This window comes from Mytilus trossulus, unplaced genomic scaffold (genome assembly GCF_036588685.1).
Source record: "Mytilus trossulus isolate FHL-02 unplaced genomic scaffold, PNRI_Mtr1.1.1.hap1 h1tg000234l__unscaffolded, whole genome shotgun sequence".
NCBI lineage: Eukaryota > Metazoa > Mollusca > Bivalvia > Mytilida > Mytilidae > Mytilus > Mytilus trossulus.
Genome location: NW_026963315.1, coordinates 524397 through 549383, shown reverse-complemented (window position 1 = coordinate 549383; position 24987 = coordinate 524397). Strand labels below are relative to the sequence as shown.

The window sequence follows — 24987 nt, the reverse complement described above, 5'->3', positions numbered from 1 at the left end:
TGTTTTTATAGGGAACACGGTACTCCACCTACTATTTATTCTGCCATAGGCGACAACACTAACATTTTCTAAATTTACCAGTTTTTATGATCAAAACCTGGAGAAAAACAGTTATGTGTGATCTGGTGATGTTAGTACTTTATTACTCTATTTAAAAAAAAATTGAAGTCAAATAGTATCATGACCAATTTCCAACGGAGCTTGATTATGTTATCCAGGCCGTCATTTTGCACCAAATTTATGAAATTTTGGAAGCCTTTTCGAATAATTCTCTAGAAAATATTTCAATTGGTTTTAAAATTTATATATTGTAAATTTACACACTGCAGTTATTCATAGAAAAATAAAAAAATATATTGTACCCTCACATCCAATCACAGCCCTCCTGAGTTGACTTCCTTCACCTGTCTTGGATACACAAAAGGCCAACCTAATGCTGGGAAAATGTAATAGTACCGTTTTCCCTTTGGTAAACTATCTGTAACTGCATTTTGGTTATTTTTTCCGATTGGCCACTCAGTGTTTACAGCGTGTCTTTAATTATGGCGGGCTTTTCGCAACATTGGAATTGCAGTAGTATATGGAGCTCTCTAATAAGGTAAAATCTCTAATCTATGAGTTACACGTATACATTTGTACATTTACAAAAAATGCCAAATTAAAATTCAATCAATTTTGTCTGGGACGACCAATCAAAAATTCAAAATTCAATGAAAAAGACGCACCAATTTACCTTTAGAAATGTGTTTGTTGTTGTTCACTATTTCATCTTTTATAGGCCAACACTGTTAATATAATTATATGTGTTTACATTATAAATAAAGCATGTAATACGATCATAGCAAAGTTATCGAGACAGCACAATCATAAACATGCTGTTTATTTTATATAAAAAAAATAATAAATGGACAACTTAGAATTAAAGCGTTTGTTTTTGATGTATTAATAAAGTTAATGTAGTTTTTTGCTTGGAATACAATCCCTTTTAGACACAAGGATTGTGACAGCTTTAATTAAAATATTTATCTCTGACAACAACAAAAAAATGTCATTAAAATAACAAAGACCATGTATTAATCAATTGTTTTAAATGAAATTAAAGATGATTGTTAACTTTTCATCTTATCTTTGAAAAAAGTTTCACTCAAATACTTTATTAAGGGTTGGGCCGGGGGGCTTGTTGTTTATTTAATTCTTCCGCGTCAAATTAAATCATTCCGAATTATTGTAGTAGGCAAGGGGTACATGTGCATTATCTTCTTCTGACTGTGGTGTTAATTCATTTGTGCGTCTGTCTGTCTGCTTGTCTGTGCCTCGGGGCACAAACTATTTTGACATTTGCACATAATTAACATTCAAGGGTTCAGTGGTATACATAAAACATGCTAACAATTATTTAAAGAAATTGTGACATCGTCCTTTACGAGGGAACGGCAATGAAACTTGTTATCCTTTTTTAATTAATATCTAAACATGTTAAATTCAGTGAAGCCAAGGTGTTACTCTCTGGGGTGTATTCCAGTTATCTGACCATAGATCTGACCAAACGTCTTTTATGTATTGTATTTTGGAATCGAATTTATATCTTCGTAATGAAAGATGAAAAAAGGGCAATAAGAAAAAAGTGTTTAAGATGTGACGAATTTATTGGGAAAGAAGGTGATATTATTGCGACTATTTTACTTCTTAACAAGAACGTGATGATAAGCGGGGAAAATATTGAAATATATCTATAGGTCTGTATTTTTGTTAATTAATATATGACAAGGTATATATTTTTTATTAACAAAATATATGAAAAGGGTGGGGTACTTGATGTCTCAGCTGCCCATCCCTACCAAAAAAAGTTTGAAGTGCCCCCCCCCCCCACGAGGTCTGTGTAGTCCGAACGAAACGCAGTCCCGTATCGGAAGTTTGAGAAAGTGTGGTAGCTTAAGTCCACAAGGGTAAATTTGACACAATATTGATTTGCATATAGATACCCTCATGCATCGTTTCCAAAAAGTAATTTTAGAAACAAACCAATATTTGTTTTTTTCGCCTAAATAGCTTGAGCTAATTTAAGAAAATAAGTTAACGTTATCAAATTCCCAACTAGATCAAGTTACATATTGAATGCGTGTCTTTCCAAAGTCATTATCTCCTTGGTTGTCCTTAAACAAAATAATGTAGTATGTCATATAAAATTGAATATGACTTTCCAAATATCGTTTCAACCCCTAAAATTATGGAAAGCCAACGGGGTCAAAATTCTTACTTCGTAACTTGTAGTTGTGTAATTTCATAATTCGTAATGCGTAAATTGTCAGTTTGTAACTTGTATATTTGTAATTTAAAAATTGTTAATTCGTAAATTGTCAATTTGTAACTAATGTCTTGTATAACTGTGTGATTTCAAAATTCTTAATCGGTAAATTGTCAATTTGTATATTGATCATGTTTTGTAACTTGTAACTTGTCGATTCGTGATATGTCGATGTGTGAAATGTCAAAGTGTTAAAATTAATAACGTTGTCGTTGTATTATGGATATACCTAGTTTCTATGAAGTTAAACTTAAGGTAAAATATTTAGAAAGCTGTGAAAATTGCAAAATTTGGTTGAACAGATAGGGACTTTTAATTGGTGGTGTGACACTTACATTGTATACCATCTTCCCGCAAGTTTATTGTTTTCTGTTTGGTATTACATTTTTATATATCTTTGTTCTCAATAAACCATATACATACATGTAGGTATAGAGAAGACATGTAATTATGTACAATATTTACAACAAGACAGAACAAACAAAATAGTTGCTAAGACAATATATGAAGTCCATTTTAGCCAGGAGCACATACACCTGTGTTAATAATCTTTATGAATTTACATAATTTAATCAACACTCATTTGTTTTTTGAAGACATAATCTGTTTGTATTTGACAATATTTGCATTTTTTAAATAATAATGTGACAGATGTTTTTTTCCTGTTTTCTTCAAAGTATTTACATTTTAAGAATTGAATGCTTCTTTTTGTAAATTCATTGGGGTGTAAAAGCGTTGACCGATTGGAAGTACATTTTGTATGAAGCGCGGAAATGTGCGCACGGTCAACGCTTTTACAACCCTATGACGTTTCAAAAAGAAGCATTCAAAACTTATAATTACATTTTTTAGCTATGATCATGAAAACACGAATTTTATAACTTTTTTATTCAATTCACCTGTGCACTTTATTGTGGGACCACGTGCTATCATGAATGAAAAGTTTTATTGAGTGATGCAATTGCTTGAGGAATAACATGTGATTTGCAGTTAGCCAATCAGAATAAAGTATTAAAATGAAACATACATCTAATGTAATTATTATAATATATAATGCAATTCATCACCAATATCATGTTTATAACATAGAAGACAAATTCTATTGTTTCTAACTATATTGTTCCATCTACCCTGTTCAATAGGGAGCTTGTGATTTGTGGTCCGAAATCTACACAAATCAATTATAGATAGTTTGTTCCCAAGAATTTCAAAATAATCTTCTTTTCCAAAAAAATCTTTAAAAAGTTTGTAATTTAGTGCTTTTGGAGAGTTTTCAAGTAAAGAATACCAGACTTGTACATATTGATCTTTAAGTCTAAGTTTGATGAATGACACTAACCACTTGCAATTTATAAAGATGGCGTTGCCCATACATTTGGAATACCACATTCATTCAGAATAGTCATTATTCTGTTTAACCATGAAAAATTCACATTGTCATTAATAGACATGTGATAACACAATTTATATAAAATATATGATAGTTTTGTCTCTTTACCAGAGTTTAATTTTCCCCGAAATCTATCTAGTTTTTATGTCCAAGTCTATAGGATATCTCCCAAGCTCTCCATAAATCATATTAGAGGGTGTAGATGTTTTCAGACTTAATAACAATTTACTAAATTTTAGATGTACCCTTTCAATCATGTCGTTATTGCCAATACCCCCATACTTCACAACCGTACAGTAGTATTGGCTTTACCATTTTATCAAATAAATCTAGCTGGTTATATATAGAAAGATTATGTAGACGACTTAGTCTAAACACTTCGTAAAGACCCTTGGTAGCTTTTTCTACATTAAACTGTTTTGTTTTATTAAAAGTGCCTACTCTTGTTAGAACTATTCCTAAGTAGTTGAATTCATCAACAATATCTATTTTTTTGCCATTAAATAAAAATTGAAAATTACATGATGGTCGTCTCCTTGAAAAAACCACGACCTTTGTTTTATCAACATTAACTTTAAGCTTCCATACATCTGTGTAATCTTGGAAACAATCTAAAAGTTTTTGGAGTTCAGTTTCTGATTCGGCCATTAAAACAGTATCATCAGCGTACAGAATGACAAAAAGTTTTTAAAAAATGCCAAGTTTTTCCTGAAGCTCTTTTGACACTGATTTTAGGCCATCAAGGTTACAGTTTAGCAAAATATAATCAAGATCATTTAAAAATAAAGAAAAAAGAAAAGGCGATAAATTTTCGCCTTGTCTAACCCCGTTACTACATGGGAAGAAATCAGATAAGGCATTGTTATATGAAATACACCAAGACTTTGTACCTTGATACATATTTACAATTACATTATACATACATCCATTCATATTATTTATAAGCATTTATAAGCATTTTGTACCACAGTGCATCTCGCGATATCGATGCAAAAGCCTTTTCGAAATCAACGAATGCACAAAATAGTTTTTCCTTTTTTAACTGTAAAATTTCGAACAATGTATGAATCACAAATAAATTATCGGTTGTTGAATAACCCTTTCTAAAACCACATTTTAAAATGGTGTCCATTCCAACCATAATGTATAGATTAAGGCAAGGATTTGTATAGTTAGACACGGATTTTAGGCCCTCAAGGTTACAGTTTTGCAAAAAAAAATCAAGATCATTTAAAAATAAAGAAAAAAGAAAAGTCGATAAATTCTAACTATACAAATCCTTGATTAAGGTGACTAATTGTAATTTCAGACAAAAATGAAATGGACTACCGTATGCCAGCTTAATTTCTTCATCACCAATTTAGTATGTACGTCGACATCAGGTATGCAGTGATTCTTAATTTTTATTTATTCTAATCATTGTATTCTCTGGTACTTCTTAGAGTGTTAACCAAGCTGGAGAGAATAACGTATGGTTGAGACACTCAACAACTGTTTCTAATGTTGTTCTCTCTGAAGAAAGTGCTTGTCAATAAAGGCTATTTTAGTATTAACAAGTCTTCTTTTACATAATTAAACCTGCATCAATGCTCCCTAAAACAATATCATATGACAATCTTTTCTCTGAATCTAGTTGCCCAAATTGAACGTTAAGCAAATTTCAAGGAAATAAAAGAAAAGTCCAATACAAATATGCTTTGAATGATGTGGGTCAGAAGACAAATATGACCATCAGAGGCAAAGTTTGAACATACAAGATTCAACTTGTATTATAAATGACTTCTCTTCAGAAACTACATATTAATAGCGACATTTTTGGAATAAATAGGGGAATAATGATTGAAAGTCCCTCCACTGATAGTCTTCTATTTAATGGTGACCATAGTAGCATTGCAGCATTGGTTGAACACACTCCCCGTTACATGCCTATCGTTTCATGATATTTCTATTTGACGACCGATACATATTTTAAAATGTCCTTACGTGTATTAGTTATTACGTACTGTACTCTTCAATTCATAAGGGACTCAACTTTGCGTTTATATATAATTGAAAGCATTTGCTATTCAGTGAATACAAAAACAAATATTTTTCCACAACGATATGATTAAGTAATGCAATATTTGGTCACAAATTGACCACTTAAAAAAAGGTTCTTCATTTCCATTGTATTTTATAAAAGGTGCATAGAAACCTTATACCAAAGACTTACATTAGTATTTTGAATAATTATAGCCTTTCAGATTTAAAGAACAAATGATATTTTAAAATTATACGAAATCTGTAGTAATAATTACATAGAAAACAAATTTCAAACATACTTTTGAAAAAGACTTTTATGTTTAAAATGTTTGGTAAAAGAAATGCAAACCATATTTTTTTTCACTATCCGTCATCAAAACAGACATCAAGAATTAAAAAGCTGTAATGCCCTTGTTTTTTCTCGATTATAAATTTATACCCCGAGTAGGATTTTGTCTTCCCCTTATGAGAAGTGTTCGTCCATAATTTTTTGTTACATGCTCCTCCCATTTGTTGTTTTGGAAGATGCCATGCCCTTTTTTGTACAATAATTTGGGTTTTCCCCTCAAAAATACGTTGTGGTGGGTCATTTGTAGAAGTTGTATTAGAAGGTATTTTTTTCACGTAGTAATTTGCACGTTCCATATATCTAATTCTATTTACCCAAAATTGAATTGGGTTTGGTTATGAGTGTAAACACTTCAAACTTCCAAGCGGCAGAGGACATTTGAGCAAAAAAGTCGGATTCCGTGTACCATGGACTGTTTTATAGGTATAATACAAGTCAGGAATCTGATGAACAGTAGTTGTCGTTTGTTTATGTAATATATACGTGTTTCTCGTTTCTCGTTTTTTATATAGATTAGACCGTTGGTTCACCAATCTAATTAAAAACCGATCTCTCGTCGCTCCCGTTTTCTGATATGTCGCATCGCTTCTGTTTTCTGATATGTCCCATGCGACATTTTTAATTAGATTGATTTTACACTAGACTTAGTAATTTTGGGCCCTTTAGAGCTTGTTCGGTGTGAGCCAAGTCTCCGTGTTGAAGGCCGTACATTGACCTATAATGGTTTACTTTTATATATTGTTATTTGGATGGAGAGTTGTCTCATTGGCACCCACACCACATCTTCCTATATTTATATAAAAACATTTCACCGATTCGCCTTAACTGTGCACTCAAAACAAAAATAATTCTACAACGCAAATGGGATCCCAGAATGGGATTCTTGTTCCTTGTTTATATGCCCGTGTGTTTGTATTCATAGCAACATATATTCCAATTTATTAAGATAAATATAATACATCTATATGTATTGTAGTGACATGGGAACGTGAGCCAGGTGTAATGAGAATCGGCGAACCGGTGACTTTGATATGTACCGTCCATGATGAAAATACTATTGACTATAACCGGACACGCCAATGGTTAAAGGGGACAGAATTGATCGTGTACAATGGTCATTTGGATAAACCTTCAGAATATAAAGAAATATTGACCAGTCATAACCAGTTTAAGCTGTTGATCAAAAACCTTACAGAATCAGATTTGACATCCAATTATCAATGCCGTTACGGTTTCGATACTGTCACGAGAAGGTTACAAATAAATGGAGGGATTTTCGAATGTAAGTAATAGTGTCTTCTTTTTTCTTTTTATTTTGTGGTTTGTCGTTCTGTCATGGTTTATAGTGCATGGATTCACCAAACCTGTTAGTTCATACAAATATTGTCATACCATTTTACAAATGTAGTGGAGTTTTTTTGTTGTTTTAATTAAATTTTTTTTTTTTGGGGGGGGGGGGTAACTCCATTCAATAAGTGTATGCTAGCGGTATGTCTGTTACTTTGGATTTCTTCCTGATCCAATGCTGATATTGGTTTACGTCGACATACAAAACCAACACACATAATATAAAAAGAAAAGACACACGAAAAACGCCTTCAAAGCTTAATCGAATACACAATTTTAACTAATGAATGGACTTGATTACTCCCTTTTAGTTTAGTAGTGTATCAAAATTGTTTGTTGATTGAATGCTACTGACTTGTTTAATATCTTTTGGCGCGTATTTCATGTATATATAGGATGGCTGGTTTAGAATTAATGATGCCATACTATAGAAATAAGGAAATGAGGCAGGATGGCTAATGAGACAACTATCCAACAGAGTTCAAATAAAATTGGTGCAAGCAATCAATCCATATAAAGCAGGTTTTGCATGGTTCTACGACGAAGATTAGAGACCATCAAAAATGTTTGGATTGCCACTGGAAAATAAGGATAATTTATGTTGGACAAGGACAGACATTAAACCCTGTAAGATCCTGTAACAGGTCACACATGGACATTTTAGAGAGTTGTTGCGGTGTTTTTTGAACGTTTAAAGTGTGGCCGTTTGATTTATCATAAACATTCCGATCTGACGTGGTGTGATTCAAGATATTGATTGACAAGGGTTTTAATATCCTCAATCAGGGTAGTCTAGGGACGACAGTATTTGGTATAGCTTAGTCAAAGCCTAATTTGTGGTTTCAACAATTTTAAATTAAAAACATTAAATATGATTTAATGGGCTCATACATTATATAGCATATTCACGGTTTTGATATTTAATTTTTTTTTATGGAAAATTAAACAGGTTTCGAATACCAAAAAAAAAAAAATTTGGAAAAATTACACTGCCAATTCTAAAATAAAATTCGAAATTCGAAAACATCAAATATAATTTAATGAACTCATACATTATATCATATTCACGGTTTTGATATTACAATTTTGATGGAAAATTAAACAGGTTTCGAATACAAAAAATAAATAAATATATATTTGAAAAAAAATGCACCGCTATATTTGTTATTGGTAAAATCTGTATTATGTTAACCTTCATAATTTGTTTACATTATCATAAGCTACATCAATCTGAATTATGATTGTCACGTTAAATTATGTTAACTATTTTTAGCTAACTCTATACATGCTATAGTCGACTATAATGGTTCAAGTGTCACGTCTCTAAACGACACTTAAACTGTTTATCTTGATAAGAGTCTGATATAAGAGTGACTGATATTTTTTTTGTGTGATCATTATACACGTTGGCAAGGCCAACATTTAAAATATCTTTGTTTCCCCTCTCCCGACTGAGTTTGTTAGGGTATGGGTAGGTAGGTAGGCACATTATTTTATTTTATTCCTTGATATGGTTTTCTATATTGATTTTTTTACAAAATTCAACAAGTAAGGCTCAAGTCAAGAAAAGTGGGGTATTCCCTGTATTCTAATTCAGTGTACACCCCAGTTTTCTAGTGTTATACAAAAACAGTATATAGGGACCTCATTTTTTTCAAGTAAAAATGCTACATAGAAAAAAAATCATGTTCATATCATGTATGTACTAATGTGAAATTGTGATTTAATTGAAAAAAGGGGGTCTTGTCACGAAGAATAAAAAGTTACGCTATGTTGAAGTCAAAACATTTTTTTTCTACTTTCTGTTTGCTATTTTTACTTGGCTGCACCACTTCCAGTAATTTAAAACATGATATCCTTCCACTTTTTTGGATTGATATCCCCAAAAGATGCAAGATTTTTTTTAAATAGATATAGGAAGATGTGGTGTGAGTGCCAATGAGACAACTCTCCATCCAAATAACAATTTAAAAATTAAACCATTATAGGTAATGTACGGCCTTCAACACGGAGCCTTGGCTCACACCGATCGCGAACAACAAGCTATAAAGTCTATTTATATATATGTTTCAATTCACCATAAACCTATAATCTAACAGAAAAAAATAAGTTCAAAAACAAATTCAGAGAAAAATGCACTTTTTTGTTTCCCTCCATGTTTTGAAACTGGAGATGTAATACAAGACTGGTACCATCACTACAGCATCTGAAATATATCACCAATAATCAACATAGCAAATAATATAGTGGAAAAGAATGGCCAATACAATTTTTCGGTTCGCGGTGATTTTACCGGGTCGGTCGGGTGAGGGGAAACAAACAATATTTTATTTTTTGCCCAAACATATTTTTTTTCTACAGACTCCATTGTGTACTATAAAGTGATAAAATTAAACAACTTATTCGCACTAGACATGTGTTACCGTTCGTGAACGAAATATATTAAAAGAAGTTTAAAGTCTTTTGTCAAGACATACACCTGTCCAATTTGAAAACAGCTGCACAAGTCATATACAATGTAAAAGTGTGCGAATGATATCGAATTGAAATTAAATATATCTCAGCATAACTTCAACTGCATCTGCTTATGTTTGTACCACGCGCGCATTGTGTAGGACTTAAAAATACCACGCGTCCCTCCGTCCGGCCTTGTTAGCACTCTTTCATTTTCAATTATTGCCAGATTTTTAATGAAACTTATATCAGAGGTTTTTATTAGCAATGTCTTGGACGAGTTCGAAAAGATTACCAATCGTTTTTTTCTACAGATTTATGCCTCTTAAGAACAATATATATTTTTTTTTTTTTGGAAAAATCGCTTTGTTAGCGCCCTCATGTTTACAATTCTTACCATAATTTTATAAAACTTGTATCAAACTGTAAGGTTTATATTTAATAGGAATGTCTTTGACACTTTTGAAAATAAGTGTTGATCAATAATTTTTAACAAATTAAATATACAAATGTACTCTGCGGAAGTATTAATTATTATGGAAATTCCATTGCATTTGCTCATATCAAGAATTTCTCAATTTATATATAATCTCAAAATATTCAAACGCTTAGTTATTTCTACCGTATCCGAGATATATATTTCATAAGCTGTATTTGTAAAACTATTTCGAATTTTCAGTTTCTAATTTGGATTTGCAACTGTTTAAAATAAGACGCTAAAAGTGAGTCTTATGTAGTATATACCTCGTCCTAATTTTAGTCAAAGTACGAACATCCGTAACCTAAATAAAAACAAATTAGATCGTGTCGTTAACTCTATACGAGCCCCTTTAATGGTTATATCATAGTGTCAGCTATGATGGGTCATGAATTCTCATTTAAATAAAATCGATTTTCATAAAATTGTGTTTACCAATTTGTCAAAATTTATATAACTAGTTGCTACTATCAATAAAATAATATTAAAATTAAACGATCACATGGCTGAGTGAATTTTATTGCAGTTTCTTTTTAAAAGAGAACGGTAGAATAACACTATAGTTAGTACATTTTGTACTAATAATGTCAATAATATGTAATCCGAAATTTTATAAAACAATTCGGCTTGCATTTTGAGAACATTGCAAAAATGAACTTCACTTTAAATTGTTACTAATTTATCAGATGTGAGATTTTTGCCTAATTATAGTATAAATAATACATGTATTTACAGCACCCCCCCCCCCCCCCAAAAAAAAAAAACACAATAAAAAAAAAATAACCTCCTACAGAAAATTTATCAATCTCTGTCACAGCCCTCCCCCACCTCCCACCCACCCGACCCTAGGTAAAGGACTCTTGTGTCAATATTTCCAACATTGTTAAAGCCCTATCAGTATCGTTATTGCTGTGTTTTGGGGTGTTTATCAATGGGTTACTGTCTTCTGTGTAACCGATATCTATAAACATGAAAAATGCGCGAACATTTCGAGTGAACAAAAACATTCCTAAATTTGTATCTTTTGTTATAAATTCATGATGTTTTTCAATGGGTACTTCTAAAAAAAAATTTTAACATAAATTAATAGTATGAAATTGTTTTGTCGTTATAACTATATATGATGTATAAGTAAAATATCTTTAATTATTTTATCTATGCGTTTGCTCTGCATTTAAGTGTGAACGTTTGCCGGGAAAATATGAATGCATACTCAAATCCAATCTATTAGAAAAATCGAATTATTACAGAAGAGTGTCCACCGGGTTCTTGCACTGCACTATTATTAATAAAGTAGAATAGAATGTTATACAAATGGATGAATATAATATATACATGTAACGGAAATATGCAAATTTTTATATAAAAAGTTTTTGCGATGAGGTTGAATTCACCGTCATTTATTTATAATCCACGCACGAACTATATTTTTAATAGTGTTTCTATGTTGTGATGTTATACTATTGTTTTAGAAAAAGGAGAAGGTTTTGTACCATTCAAACGTTTATTCCTGCTGCAATTGTTTGCACCTGTCCTAAGTCAAGAATCAGATGTTTAGAGGTTGTCTACTGTTTATGTGGGTCATAAATGTAAGTGTTTCTCGTTTCTCGTTTTTCTATATATTATACCGTTGGTTTTCCCCTTTGAATGATTTTACACTAGTAATGTGTGGGGTCCTTCATAGCTTGCTGTTTGGTGTGAGCCAAGGTTCCGTGGTGAAGGCCGTTCTGTGACCTATACTGGTTTACTTTTATAAATTGTAAATTGAATGGAGAGCTGTCTCATTGGCACGCATATCACATCTTCCTATATCTATTTATCTCACTTTTAGGTATAGAGATGTGATTTTTTTTCTAAGATAAGTGCTTGTGACCATCCACAAGAACTTGCAGTCGTCCGATGTTCAGTACTTCAGTACTTTGATTATTTTATTGTTTTGTTTTTAATTAGACCGTCAGTTTCTTGATTGAATGATTTTGAATGTGTCATTTTGTGTCCTTCGTAACTTGCTATGAGGTGTAGGTTTGCTAATTTTTTAGACCTTATGGTGACCTACAATGTATAGTTGGTATTTTTTATGTCATTTTGATTTCTGTTGAGTATTTGTCTCGATCATTGCCATTTATACCGTTGTACCGAGTCTCCCTATCAAATACTTACTATAACAAGCAGTTGTAAGGAGTTGTTTCTACCAACACATTTTATTTTATTTTTCAACCACTTGTTTTTTTTTTATTTCATTGTAGATCCTCCCACTGTTAAAACAACGAATGTCATATACAACACGTCTAGCAATGGACGGACATCTATACATCTTCATCTTGCAAAAGTTTTTCCATTGCCGAATTGTACTTTAGCTTTAGAGGTAAATATGGCAAGCTTTCATGATTACATTCTATATTAACGTGAATTATGCATTTTATACTTAAAATTTAATACAAAAAAAAATAAGAGCCTTGGCTGAAAAATAACTCAACTTAAGAAAATGTTACATTATAATCATATAGTACGGTTTGAAACATAAATATTGTATTTGGTTTTTTTTACAATTTACAGCTTCGTAATGCAGGAAACAAATCTTATCAATATCATTGTATGCTTTACTGATATAATTTGGTTTATTGAAACACTATCATAAAGCATCAACAACAGGACAAGTTTGAATTTGCAAGATTTCTGTTCTGTGGTTCCCGTATGCAATTCCTTATCATTTGGAACATCGAAAAATAAGAAGTTTCTATGAGTAGAACAACAATTACAGCAAACTTTAAGGCAATTTTTTTCGAAAAAGTTTATTCATGACTAACATAGTTGTCTCATTGACAATCATTCTACAACTCCTTATTTCCATTTTAGAACAAATTTATTTTGGTCTACACAAAGTGACAATGACTGATTTGAGCAATACAAGAGTGCTTGTTGATTTGCATCTTATTTACTCGAACTACAATAAAAACGATAGTATATAATATACTATAGGGGGACTGGCGAATAGAATTATTGTCCATTTTGTGTTCTTCAAACTGCAATAACCCCTTGCAAAAGTAGGGCCTGCACTATGCGGGATGTATAAGTACACAATAACGCCCGGTTTCAATGGGTAATTCAAGTAAGATGCCTCGTTTTGAGTAAATGCAACACTCTCTGCACACAGAACCTTTTAAACAAACTATTTTAGAGGTCTATAAAAGATGGCCTGTTGCAATGCAAAATGTCTTTTCTTTCCAACCTTTATTACAGTACCTACATTTTATACATGATTGTACTCAACACTGTATGTAAATTGATAATTTGTTCTCGTTTTGAACATCCATAAAATATTTGCCACTGGATGTTTTAAATTTTAAATTTTACATGACATTTTGTTGCGGGTTGAACAAAAATGCATGTAAATCGTTTTAACGAAATACACTTTCAATGTAAAAAAAGAAGATGTGGAATGGTGATCTGAAATTAACGTATTTGCGCATGCTGCTCTTTCCGAACAACTGTAAACAGCAAATATATTTGATGGAAATAATAAGCAGTGAATGAGTTCGTTGTCTTCAATTGGTGTTTTTTTTAAATTTCAGAATAACTATTACCAATTCAGAAATTCCTCCATTCTCAGACATAGCGTTTATTACGAAGTCTTCTTGAATTGTGAAGTTACTAGTTGCAACATTAAACCAGAGATACATTGTCTTTTGATTAAAGAATATCCGATACCATGGACGGTGTTTCTAGCCTGTAGAGGTATACTAGTAATTAGGACTATTTTTTAGAAAACCAAACTATTTTGTGCAGATAAGAATCCATTCATTTAAAAAAGGAGGTTCCATCATATGTCCCCTTTCAATTATCTGATCGTAAAAAGGGGGTCCCTTGATCCGCCACTGTACGTTGTGAATAATTCCACTCTCGCAACAGATGTTTAGGCTTCGAAGGAGAAATTTTTACTAAGGGAGCGACCATTTGATTTTTATGTAGGAAGGGGGCAGAGGATTAACTTTGAAAAAAGACAGGACAAGGTTTTTTTTAGTAAATGAATCGAGAGATTCAAGTGGAATGAAACACTAGTGAATGGTAGAAAGAAATGGAAGTTACAGATTTAATAGCAATTTCGGTCATGTTGACTTATTTGTAGATCTTACTTTGCCAACATTTATTGTTTTTACAGTTTATCTCTATCTATAATAATATTCAAGATAATAACAAAAAACAGCAACATTTCCTTAAAATTACCATTTCAGGGGCAGCAACCGAACAACAGGTTTTCCGATTCAGACCTGATTTTGACCTGATAAACAATTTTAATCCATGTCAGATTTGCTTTAATTAAACGCTTTGGTTTTAAAGTTATAAGCCAAAAACTGAATTTTACCCCTATGTTCTATTTTTAGCCGTGGCGGCCATCTTGGTTGGTTGACCGGGTCACGCCACACATTTTTTAAACTAGATACCTAAATGATGGTTGTGGCCAAGTTTGGTTTAATTTGGCCCCGTAGTATCAGAGGGGAAGATTCTAGTAAAAGATTACTAAGGTTAAACATTGACTATAAAGGGCAATAACTCCTAAAGAGGTCAACTGATCATTTTGGTCATGTTGACGTATTTGTAAATCTTTCTTTGCTGAACATTATTGCTGTTTACAGTTTATCTCTATCTATTATAATATTCAAGATAATAACCATAAACAACAAGTTTCCTTAAAATTACCAATTCAGGGGCAGCAACCCAACAACAGGTTGTCCGATTCATCTGAAAATTTCAGGGCTGATAGATCTTGACCTGATGAACAATTTTACCTTGTCAGATTAGCTCGAAATGCTTTAGTTTTTGAGTTATAAGCCAAAAACTGCATTTTACCCCTATGTTCTATTTTTAGCTGTGGCGGCCATCTTGGTTGGTTGACCGGGTCACGCCACACATTTTTTAAACTAGATACCCCAATGATAATTGTGGCTAAGTTTGGTTTAATTTGGCCCAGTAGTTTCAGAGGAGAAGATTTTGTAAAAGTTAACGACGCCGGACGCTGGACGCCGGATGTAAAGTGATAGGAAGGGCCAAGTGAGCTAAAAATGGAAAAATCTGTCAAATTAGAAACCAAACGGCCTGTTTTTATGTACATGTATGTACTAATATAAAACAAAAGACAATAACGATGGATTGTAAGCGACGACAACTTTTGGATTAAAGCCTCCTAACAAAAGACGTTTAGTTTATTCATGTTAGAAACAATAGAATATGAGAACAAACAAACAAAAATATCTTGGGAATGGTTGTGATCATTAGAGTGGTACTAAGTGCAATGACCAAAAAAGCCATTTTAATATAATGTTACAATATCAAGAGGAATAAGAGAAAAAAAGAGGGATCTACACACCGTTTATCAAACACAAAACTTTTCACGATAACATTTATATGTCACATCTAGTAAACAATGGGTTATTGTGGGTAGCATTTAGAATTAAGACTTCAAAAAGTTGAAGGGTGACTGACACTTGTCAAGATCTCCATCTACTAGTATTTTGTTAAGTGTTTTTGCATTGTTTTATTTAACTTTTAGATACGAATCATTAAATATTTGTCACATCAGTTCAAAACGAATGTTCTGCAACATTAACTAATTTTAAATAATGTTTTACCACAAATAATTGTGACCAAGTGATATAAGCAGAAAAGGCACGCAACATATAATCTGTATAATGATTGATACTCTGCTGAAGGATCATTGTTAGTTATTGAGTTTTTCATCAGTTCTGTGGTCCTGTGGTTAGTTATTCGCCACTAAAAAACTAATTTTTCAAAGTTTAATTTACATTTATAGTTTTTTCAATCAATGAACTAAAACATTATTAATTAGACACTTAAGATTCAAACATCCTCTAGAAAAGTTGACCTTATATTGTGTCTTTTTTCTCTCCTTGAAGAAGTACAAACGTAAACACATGAGATATAATATGTATAGACTAATTCAAGACAATTGTATTAGTTTGTGATTGACTTGGGTCTGTTTATTGGAAACCACTTGTGATAGGTCAATGATATCCCTGTGTTAATCGTTGGATTCTATTCATTTTAAGTCTTTTTTTTTTTATCTTTTTCGCCAAAAACTTATAATTCACTGACTTTCAAGTCTTATGATTTGACCATTCAAGACGAAGAATAATCCAAAAAGCTCTTCAGGCTTAAGAATCACTACTTTTATAGAGTGTTATTGTCATGCGGTATGGGAACTTTGGCTACTCCTATAATATGAGAAAGGCCATATACGGGCCAGTAATTATTCACATCTTTGTCCCTTAAAATAGGAAAGATGATTCCCGTATTGGCAATCTTCCTGCGTGTCCTTTTTTTATATCAAAATATCGAGTTTGAATAATTATTACATTTTACCTCTAGTGGCAAAGGATTCAAATATCAAACATCGGTTTGAGATTTTGAAAAGTTGATGACACTTACATATGACTGGTTGCAATGTTAAAATATCGAGGTAATGTATATCTAGGTAACACAGTATATCACACATTATGTTCAGTATTTAGTTAATTCGAATTTATGTTACTAGACATGTTAACAAGAAAACAACATCAATGAAATTGCACATTCCGTTTCCTTTTGGAATTATTCAATGTAAGAACACTGTACAAATTTGAAATAAGGAAATGTTGTATATTGTGTGATAGCCAATGACACAAATCTACTCCAGAGAACAAAAGACGTCACTGAAACAACTATTATAGGTACGACTTCAACAATGAACAAAACCCATACCGCATAGTCAGCTATAAAAGGCCCCGAAATGACAAACTAACGGCATAAATATGTAAAAGATAATGAACGGGGAAAAAAAGAATATGTTTCACAGCAACGAACAACAACCACCGAATCACTTGCTCCTGACTTGGAAATAGCACATGTAGAATGTGGCGGGGTAAAACTCGTTCAAAGGCGCCAATCCTCCCTCTAACCTGGGGCAGTGGTGTTACAGTACAACATAAGAACAAACTATCAAAATCCATTTACACAGCAAGACGTTTTCTTTAAAAAGTGGAGAAAATCAGTTCTGTGTTTTACTGTTTGCACTATTACTCTGCACTATTACATCTATTAATTAAAAATGTTGGTTATTTTCTGTTATTTTTAGATAATGGTGACGGGAAGTCTAATACAATACTGGTGGCAAGTATACTATCAGCGGTCGTCATATGTATTGTTATTATTGTTATCGTGGTTTGCTATAAAAGAAAAAAGAAATACTCTAAAGGTACATACTTACTTCATTTAGATTATTTGTGTATGATTAATTGCTAGTGTTGAAAAGTGTGAAGGAAGTTGACTTTACAGCTTCTATGTGGATTTGTTTATTTTTGAAGGCTTACTTTTCTTCCTTCAAAACGATCTTCTGAAAGTAATTCTATAGTTTCAAATTGATTGTGTGGCAGTAGTGTTAGGAAGGTTTTCAACAAACGAGTTTCAATTTACTCCAATCGTAAGAACAATGTAGCTGCCAGAGTAGATTTATTTGATTGTTATAGACTTACATTAAAAAGAAACTTCGGCTAAAATAAAAAGCAAAAAAGAAGGAAGAAAGGATATGGGTTATCCATCCATGACACAAAATCAGTATATTCACAACAAAAAACACAACACGCAAAAGAAAGTCTTGTTTGGAGATGCAAATGTTTTCTTTTTAATATATACGAATTAAGGATGCACATAACAGGGACTTTCTATAGTATAGAAAGTCCCTGCACATATAAAGGTTCCCATTGACATACTAATGCAAATAATGTCATGCTGGTAATTTTTATTCCAGACTGTTACTTATAAAGTTTCATAGAGTCTATGATATTATAAAACAGATTGTAAAATAATAATCATTATTCAGTTCTGGTCCGATGGAAAACAATGCAGTTTGAGTTATTGGTTATTCGTATTGACAAATAGTAAGATATGATGTAAAATTAAGTGGCCATAGGGAGATATATATCTTCTATTGAGGTCCTACAAGAAATAAGATTTTCATCTGCTCTCTTGCTACTTAGCTCATAGTCTTTTTTGAAGATTTTGCATAAAACCTCCACATGTGATCCGTTTGGATGAAAACATTTTTAATAAGGAAAATGGGTCCATATTCGCAGTTTGTCTATTTTGTGCCCCTCCCCCTTTTTATCTGTTTTAGAGAGTGCGACTAAGTGTCGCTAAAGCCCAAATATCAATTATACAAGATTTGACAGTCCTTACTTCGTCATCATTTTCCATTATTGGTATATTATTCTGTTCGCATGATATATTGGTCCCTATCATTCTGTTCGCAGGATATATTGGCCCCTATTCTTTGTCTTATTAAATTACTTGCTACGGGGAATATTTCACTCCAGTTCAATATGTTGCTTAGACTTTTTTAAATATCACGCATCGTATCAACCCTTAACCACTGCAACCATAATGCAGATTTTCCTTATCACATTAACGCAACTGGCCCAAAGATTCAGAGTTAACGTATGCAATAACATTGGGTCCGTCGTCTGTTGTCATTTCATCGTTTCGACTCCTCTGAACATATACTTTGAACAAATAAAAAAAAAAACTGGCCACAACTATCCTTAGGGTTTTTGTTCAAATATTTGCCTACCCACCACATTAAATATATTTTTAATTTTATCAAATACAGTTCCCGATGGCAATGTCAGAGCCTTCTTATCACCTGCTGTTATATTTGAAAAACAATCTTTCATCTTCGCAGGGTCGTTTGCACCATTTATTTGCAATACAAAAAACACCAGTTTGCCCATTTTAATTTCCCTTGTAACACAAACGTCATCTTCGCTAGCCAAGGGTTACGATCCACTCCCTTTCTCTTCAAGAGAAAGGCTAGCCAAGGGTTACGATCCACTCCCTTTCTCTTCTCTTCAAGAGAAAGGGAGTGGATCGTAACCCTTGGCTAGCGAAGATGCACAAACGTTTGCATAAACGTAATACACGAATATTATTTTCTTGTTAAAACGATAACAGAGATTGAAAACAAGAAAGTCTAAGTTCATACCATATTATTATATACTTTGTTATCTCATTACTTGTTAATAATGAGTTGAGTAATCATGTAATCATAAACTATATGCAGCTGTTTGTTGGATAGAAGTATTATATTTTTCTATTTTGTAATCAATTTGCTTTTGTTAGGAAGCTATAATTGCATGCGAGTTCGAGGTAAAATATAATAGTTGCAGTGCAGACAGGATCGATAAATGCCATAAATATTTTGTAAAATAAAGTTCAACATGAAGATGCTCTTCAATGAAAGTCAATGAACAGGAATAAAGCCCTGTTCAACGACAATTTGTCTATCATGTATTGTGTGCGATTTTGTCCCATGTACGTTTACTCCGTATCCCTATATTTTCTATTAGTGTATTTTTGATTTTATTATCTAAAAATCATTATTCTTTTAAGGTTTTTAAACATGGAAATCCACACTCTTTGGGCTTTGAATTAGATATAATTGAAGACAAGAGTACTGTTTTTTTTTTTTTTAGCTATTTCAAATTTTGAACATTTTAATAGCACGAATTCCTGATTTACAACGATCCGTATGCAAGAACATAGATAACATTGGGACATTTGTCTTCTTTTGGTTTGGACAATTCTTCTTTTCTTACATGTACCTCCTATACATTTCTTGGAATATGATTGGTTAAGAGCAACCGATGGGAGACCTGTATATTCCGTATTAATTTCAATACACGGTTGGTAGTGGTGTTACGTCCTTTATAAAACACAAAACGGTACTGAGAAAAAATCTTTAAAAGTTTCAACCGACGAAAAAAATGATGATGATGAAAGATTGAAGTAAAATCACAAAAACACATTTTAAGCTAACAAGTTAGTATTTTTTTACCGTTTTCTCTTATCAGTATTGCAATTATTACGAACGATCTGACCAGAACGTCAAACAAGGAAAACATAAGTATTGCATTGCAAATTCGAACAGAGAACAACTGTATACGCGCTTATTTCTTATTTCGATAATACACTACATGCATTGTATCATGATTTGGATATTGAAATAAAATTATATATGTAATATGCTTAATTATAAAAAGTTGGATTTCATAAAAAAAAATGTTTAGGGTATACCAAATTGGCAATCAAGATCGTCAGAAACATAATACATGTAGTCATTATTTATTTAATTTGTCTTTCAAATGTTTTAATTGTTTGTTATCAGCTTTTAAATCCCCGATACAATCACACGGTAGATGATCAAGTTAGGCTTTAAAACCAGTTATCAATTATATAGTTTTAAAGGAGTGGTTTAGTGTCGAATCAGTACGAAATCAAGAGGCATATTAAAGATACGATACAAAAAGTACATTCAAGGTTGAAAACAAACGACGGAAGCCTTTTAGGGTCATGCTAGTCTACTTTTATAATTTGATATAACAAACAATTAATTTGATATAACAAATTATAAATTTGATATAACAAATTATAAATTTGATATAACAGATGTTCGATTTTGATATAACACATCATAGTTATTTGACATAACGACTTATGAATTTGATATAACAAAAAAGGAAATTTGATATGTTAAATTACTTATGCATGGATTAGGGTTGCCCCTTCTCAATTTGACATAAAGGTTTAAACTGCTTAGAGATATAGATCTAAATGTTTTTGCATTGCTCATGATCTGAAATCCTTATTCTGTATATACAACGTTATTAAGGTGCTCAGATTATACTCGTGTGGTCTTTTTAAACAGAAATTTAAAGTCAACAAGCATGGCACTAAAAGGCTTCCATACAAAACACAACGTCCCAAATCGGGAGTCTGTAATTCAGTGGTTGTCATTTGTTGCTGCATATCATATTATTTGTGTTTTTTTTATTCGTTATTTTGTACATGTATTATAGCGTTAGTTTTTTCTTGCTTGAATATGTATTTGTTGCATGCTTTACACATATATATATATATATATTTCTAATAGATATAGGAAGATGTGGTGTGAGTGTCAATGAGACAACTCTCCATCCAAATAATAATTTATAAAAGTAAACCATTATAGGTCAATGTACGGCCTTCAACACGGAGCCTTCGCTGACACCGAAAAACAAGCTCTAAATGTCCCCAACATTACTAGTGTAAAACCATTCAAACGGGAAAAACAACGGTCTAATCTATATAAAAAACGAGAAACGAGAAACACGTATAAATTACATAAACGAACGACAACTACTGTACATCAGATTCCTGACTTACGACAGGTGCAAACATTTCCAACGGGATTAAACGTTTTAATGGTACCAAACCTTCTCCCTTTTTTTCTGAAACAATAGCATAACATCACAACATAGAAAAACACACGATAAAATATCAATTGGCAGGCTTTAATCAATTAAAAAAAACGTAAATTAACACACTATGAACGAATAAATGTCATCTGCGATATCTAAATGCAAATGCAGTTAATAAAATACAAGGGACAATCATTCAAGGCCAAAAAGCAAACAAACGATTCCAAACAAAGCCATGGCAAGACACCACTGCGAAATATTTAACCCTTCGAAAATAAATGCACATTTTCAAACATATCAACGGATGTCGTCAAAGCACTATATTATTTATGTAAGGATGTGGATGGGGGTTTACAGAATAGAGAATAATGGGCAAAAAAAACCAATCGAGAATAATGAGGAGCTTAAATAATAGAATAGAGAATAGTGAAAACTTAAATAAAGAATTCAAACCTAGTATATCAATTAATTTTGATAATAGTGAATCTAGATAATATATACTTGTTTAAATGTGATAATTTTAAAAGCTGATCCTTCTACTATAAAACTATTCTGTCGATTCAATTCAATGTACAAATTATTCTAGACAAGAACATAAATAATAGTGGAATATACCTTAAACAATATAGTATCTGAATTTTTAAAGGGGCACACGCTTTAGGTAGCCAGTTTGGTTCAATTTTGTCAAATTATGCTTAGAAACATCGATGATGAATTATTTGACCTCATTTACATCGGAGGTCAACAGGCGTCAAGCCTAAAATACACATGAAACGAGGCTACATATTATCGATCCCATGCCCTGTAAATTGTTAAATTTAGACTGTTTTATAATTTGGATAATCAAAAATGAGAATTTGAGTCAAATCGGCGAACATGAATTTGACATCTAGTGTCCCTTTAAGACTGTGATTTTAGTTTTAAAAGTTTAATATTAATAATTCTTTGACATTTAATTTTGTCAATTTTCTTGTTAGGTTTCATTTGACTGGACGAAATACAGATTGAAGAGTGAAGAATGAAGTCTTGTTCTTCTTTGTTGGAAATATCAAGGTAAAATCGCCACCTTTGGAAATACAGTGAAAGGTCTCGCATATGATGACGATGATGTCAGCTATACAAAACTATTAGCTACTGATGGAAATCAAGTGTACAATATATGAATGCCATACGGATTATAGAAAACACAAATTCTTATTTTTAATACCCAATTTTAGAAATGGTAGACGATTAGAAAAATATCAGTTTAAAATCTGTATAGGCAGCAGAACGTGAGATACACGTGTGTCTTTTTTCGTGTTTAAGAGATCAATATCTCTATTTTGTTTGTGTTCGCTTTAATTCACTTTACTATATTTGTACGTTGGATTTATGCAGCCCACATATGTGTTCATTGTTTTATGTTTTACATCCTCTCTTCCATTTTTTACGGAAGCGTATTAGGGACATAGAAAAAATAAAATTGGCAGTGAACATTTTTTTTTAAAGTCGAAATTATGACTTTTCGAATCTTGAAATTTTGACTTTAACTTGAAATTTTGACTTTTCAAATCCCGAAATTTTGACTTAAACTTGAAATTTTGACTTTCTAAAATCTTGAAATTTCGACTTTTCAAAAAGTCGAAATTTTGACTTTTTGAAACTCGAATTTTCAACTTATAAAAAGTCAAAATTTCCACTTTAAACTCGAAATTTCGACTTTTTAAAAACTCGAAATTTCGACCTATTTTTAAACTCGAAATTTCGACTTATTTAAGACTCGAAATTTCAACTTATTTTAAACTCGAAATTTCAACTTATTTTAAACTCAAAATTTCGACTTTTTTTTTAATCGAAATAGCGACTTTGATCTTAAAATTTTAACTGTTGAAATCTCGAAATTTTTACTTTTTCTAAGTACTTTTAAAACTTTGATGTTAGTATTCAAACAGGTATTACAATTTCAGAAGAAGTAGACATGGACGCAAATTATTAAAGCGTCATTTACTTATTTTGGCAATTTATATTCAGAAACTGGTTTTGTTCTTAAATTAAGATATGGATTAGAATAAATATTAAAGAAACCATTCGTAAAGAACATGCATGTTGACAGAATCCCCCCCCCCCCCCCATATTCCATGTTTTAGTTTCCACGACACTGTCATATGATCGTCAGATCTGAGGACATTTAGCATCACAGTTGATAAAGGCCTGTTTGGTATACCAATAGCAAGTCACTGACTTTGCCTTGTTTAAACAATGGTAAATCAAGTAGCAAAAAATGCCATGCATATTCAGAACGACCAATGAGCTGTCCCAGTTTTCTAGTTTGGGAAGTTTGCATTCTTATAACCCAAATATTAACCCTTGTCTTTATATATCAAACTGTTGAATAAAAGTATGTCGTAATATAGGTGTGTCGGAATAGCGGGGTTACTAAGACAAGACAAGACAAGACAAAATATTTTATTTCCTCAGACACGAACGTGTACAAGAGGTCAAAACATAATAAAGTATACATATAAATCGACAGCAGAGTAGTGTACGATAATAGCACGTGATTTTCATGACATTGAGACATATACATTTTATATATTACCTATTGAGTTTAAAGGATTACATATGTACAGAATTCTTTCTTATTGTTCACTGATTGTGAGTACATAAATATATATAAATGTATAAAAATTGCATCTACAAAAAATAAGTAATCTTTCTAAGGAAAGTACATACTTTCCTATACACCTTTATGTTGCAAAATGAGAGTAAACCGATTAATTTTTGCCTTGATGGATATTGTAGGTAATAATTAGATTTTGTCTAAGAAGTGATATACTAGGATGTGAACAAACACACAAATAGTGGTATTCGTCGCCAATATTTTGATTACATAGATGACATATCCTATTTTCTTTTAAAATATTTTTCCATCTTCCCGTTTCAATTGGGAATTTAAGATTTGAACATCTAAATTTAGCCATATACAATCTATCAGTATTTCCCAATCGAAGTAGATAGGGTTCTAATTCAAATATACTTTTGAATTTACCATAAAATTCTCCTCTAGAAGAATTATTAATTACAGAAAACCATTGTTGTATAAACTGATCAACAAGCTTTTGTTTGACAAGAGATTTCAATATTTTTCTATTCATAGGTATTTGATCATTCCATATAAAAGTAAGACCACATTCATCAAAAATGGATTTAATGTACGTAACCCATTTAAATTGTGTGGGTTTACTCTGGTGAAGTTGTATCATAAGTCTATATAATGTATTAGATAATTTATTCTCACTTGAGAGCATATCATTCCAAAACATAACCATACGTAGCTTAATAGTAATATCAATGGGATATCGACCCAGTTCCCCGTAA

At 31.8% G+C, this 24987-nt stretch overlaps 1 protein-coding gene across 1 annotated transcript; it reads left to right on the top strand.

Annotated features, from left to right (window-relative positions):
- The first annotated feature begins 5008 nt into the window (after positions 1 to 5008).
- LOC134701224 (uncharacterized) lies at positions 5009 to 14109 on the top strand. The gene is made up of 4 exons (XM_063562356.1): positions 5009 to 5077; positions 7043 to 7348; positions 12592 to 12710; positions 13918 to 14109. Exons 1-4 carry the CDS (start codon positions 5011 to 5013, stop codon positions 14107 to 14109), a joined length of 684 nt encoding a protein of 227 aa, XP_063418426.1. The 5' UTR covers positions 5009 to 5010.
- The last annotated feature ends 10878 nt before the right edge of the window (positions 14110 to 24987 follow it).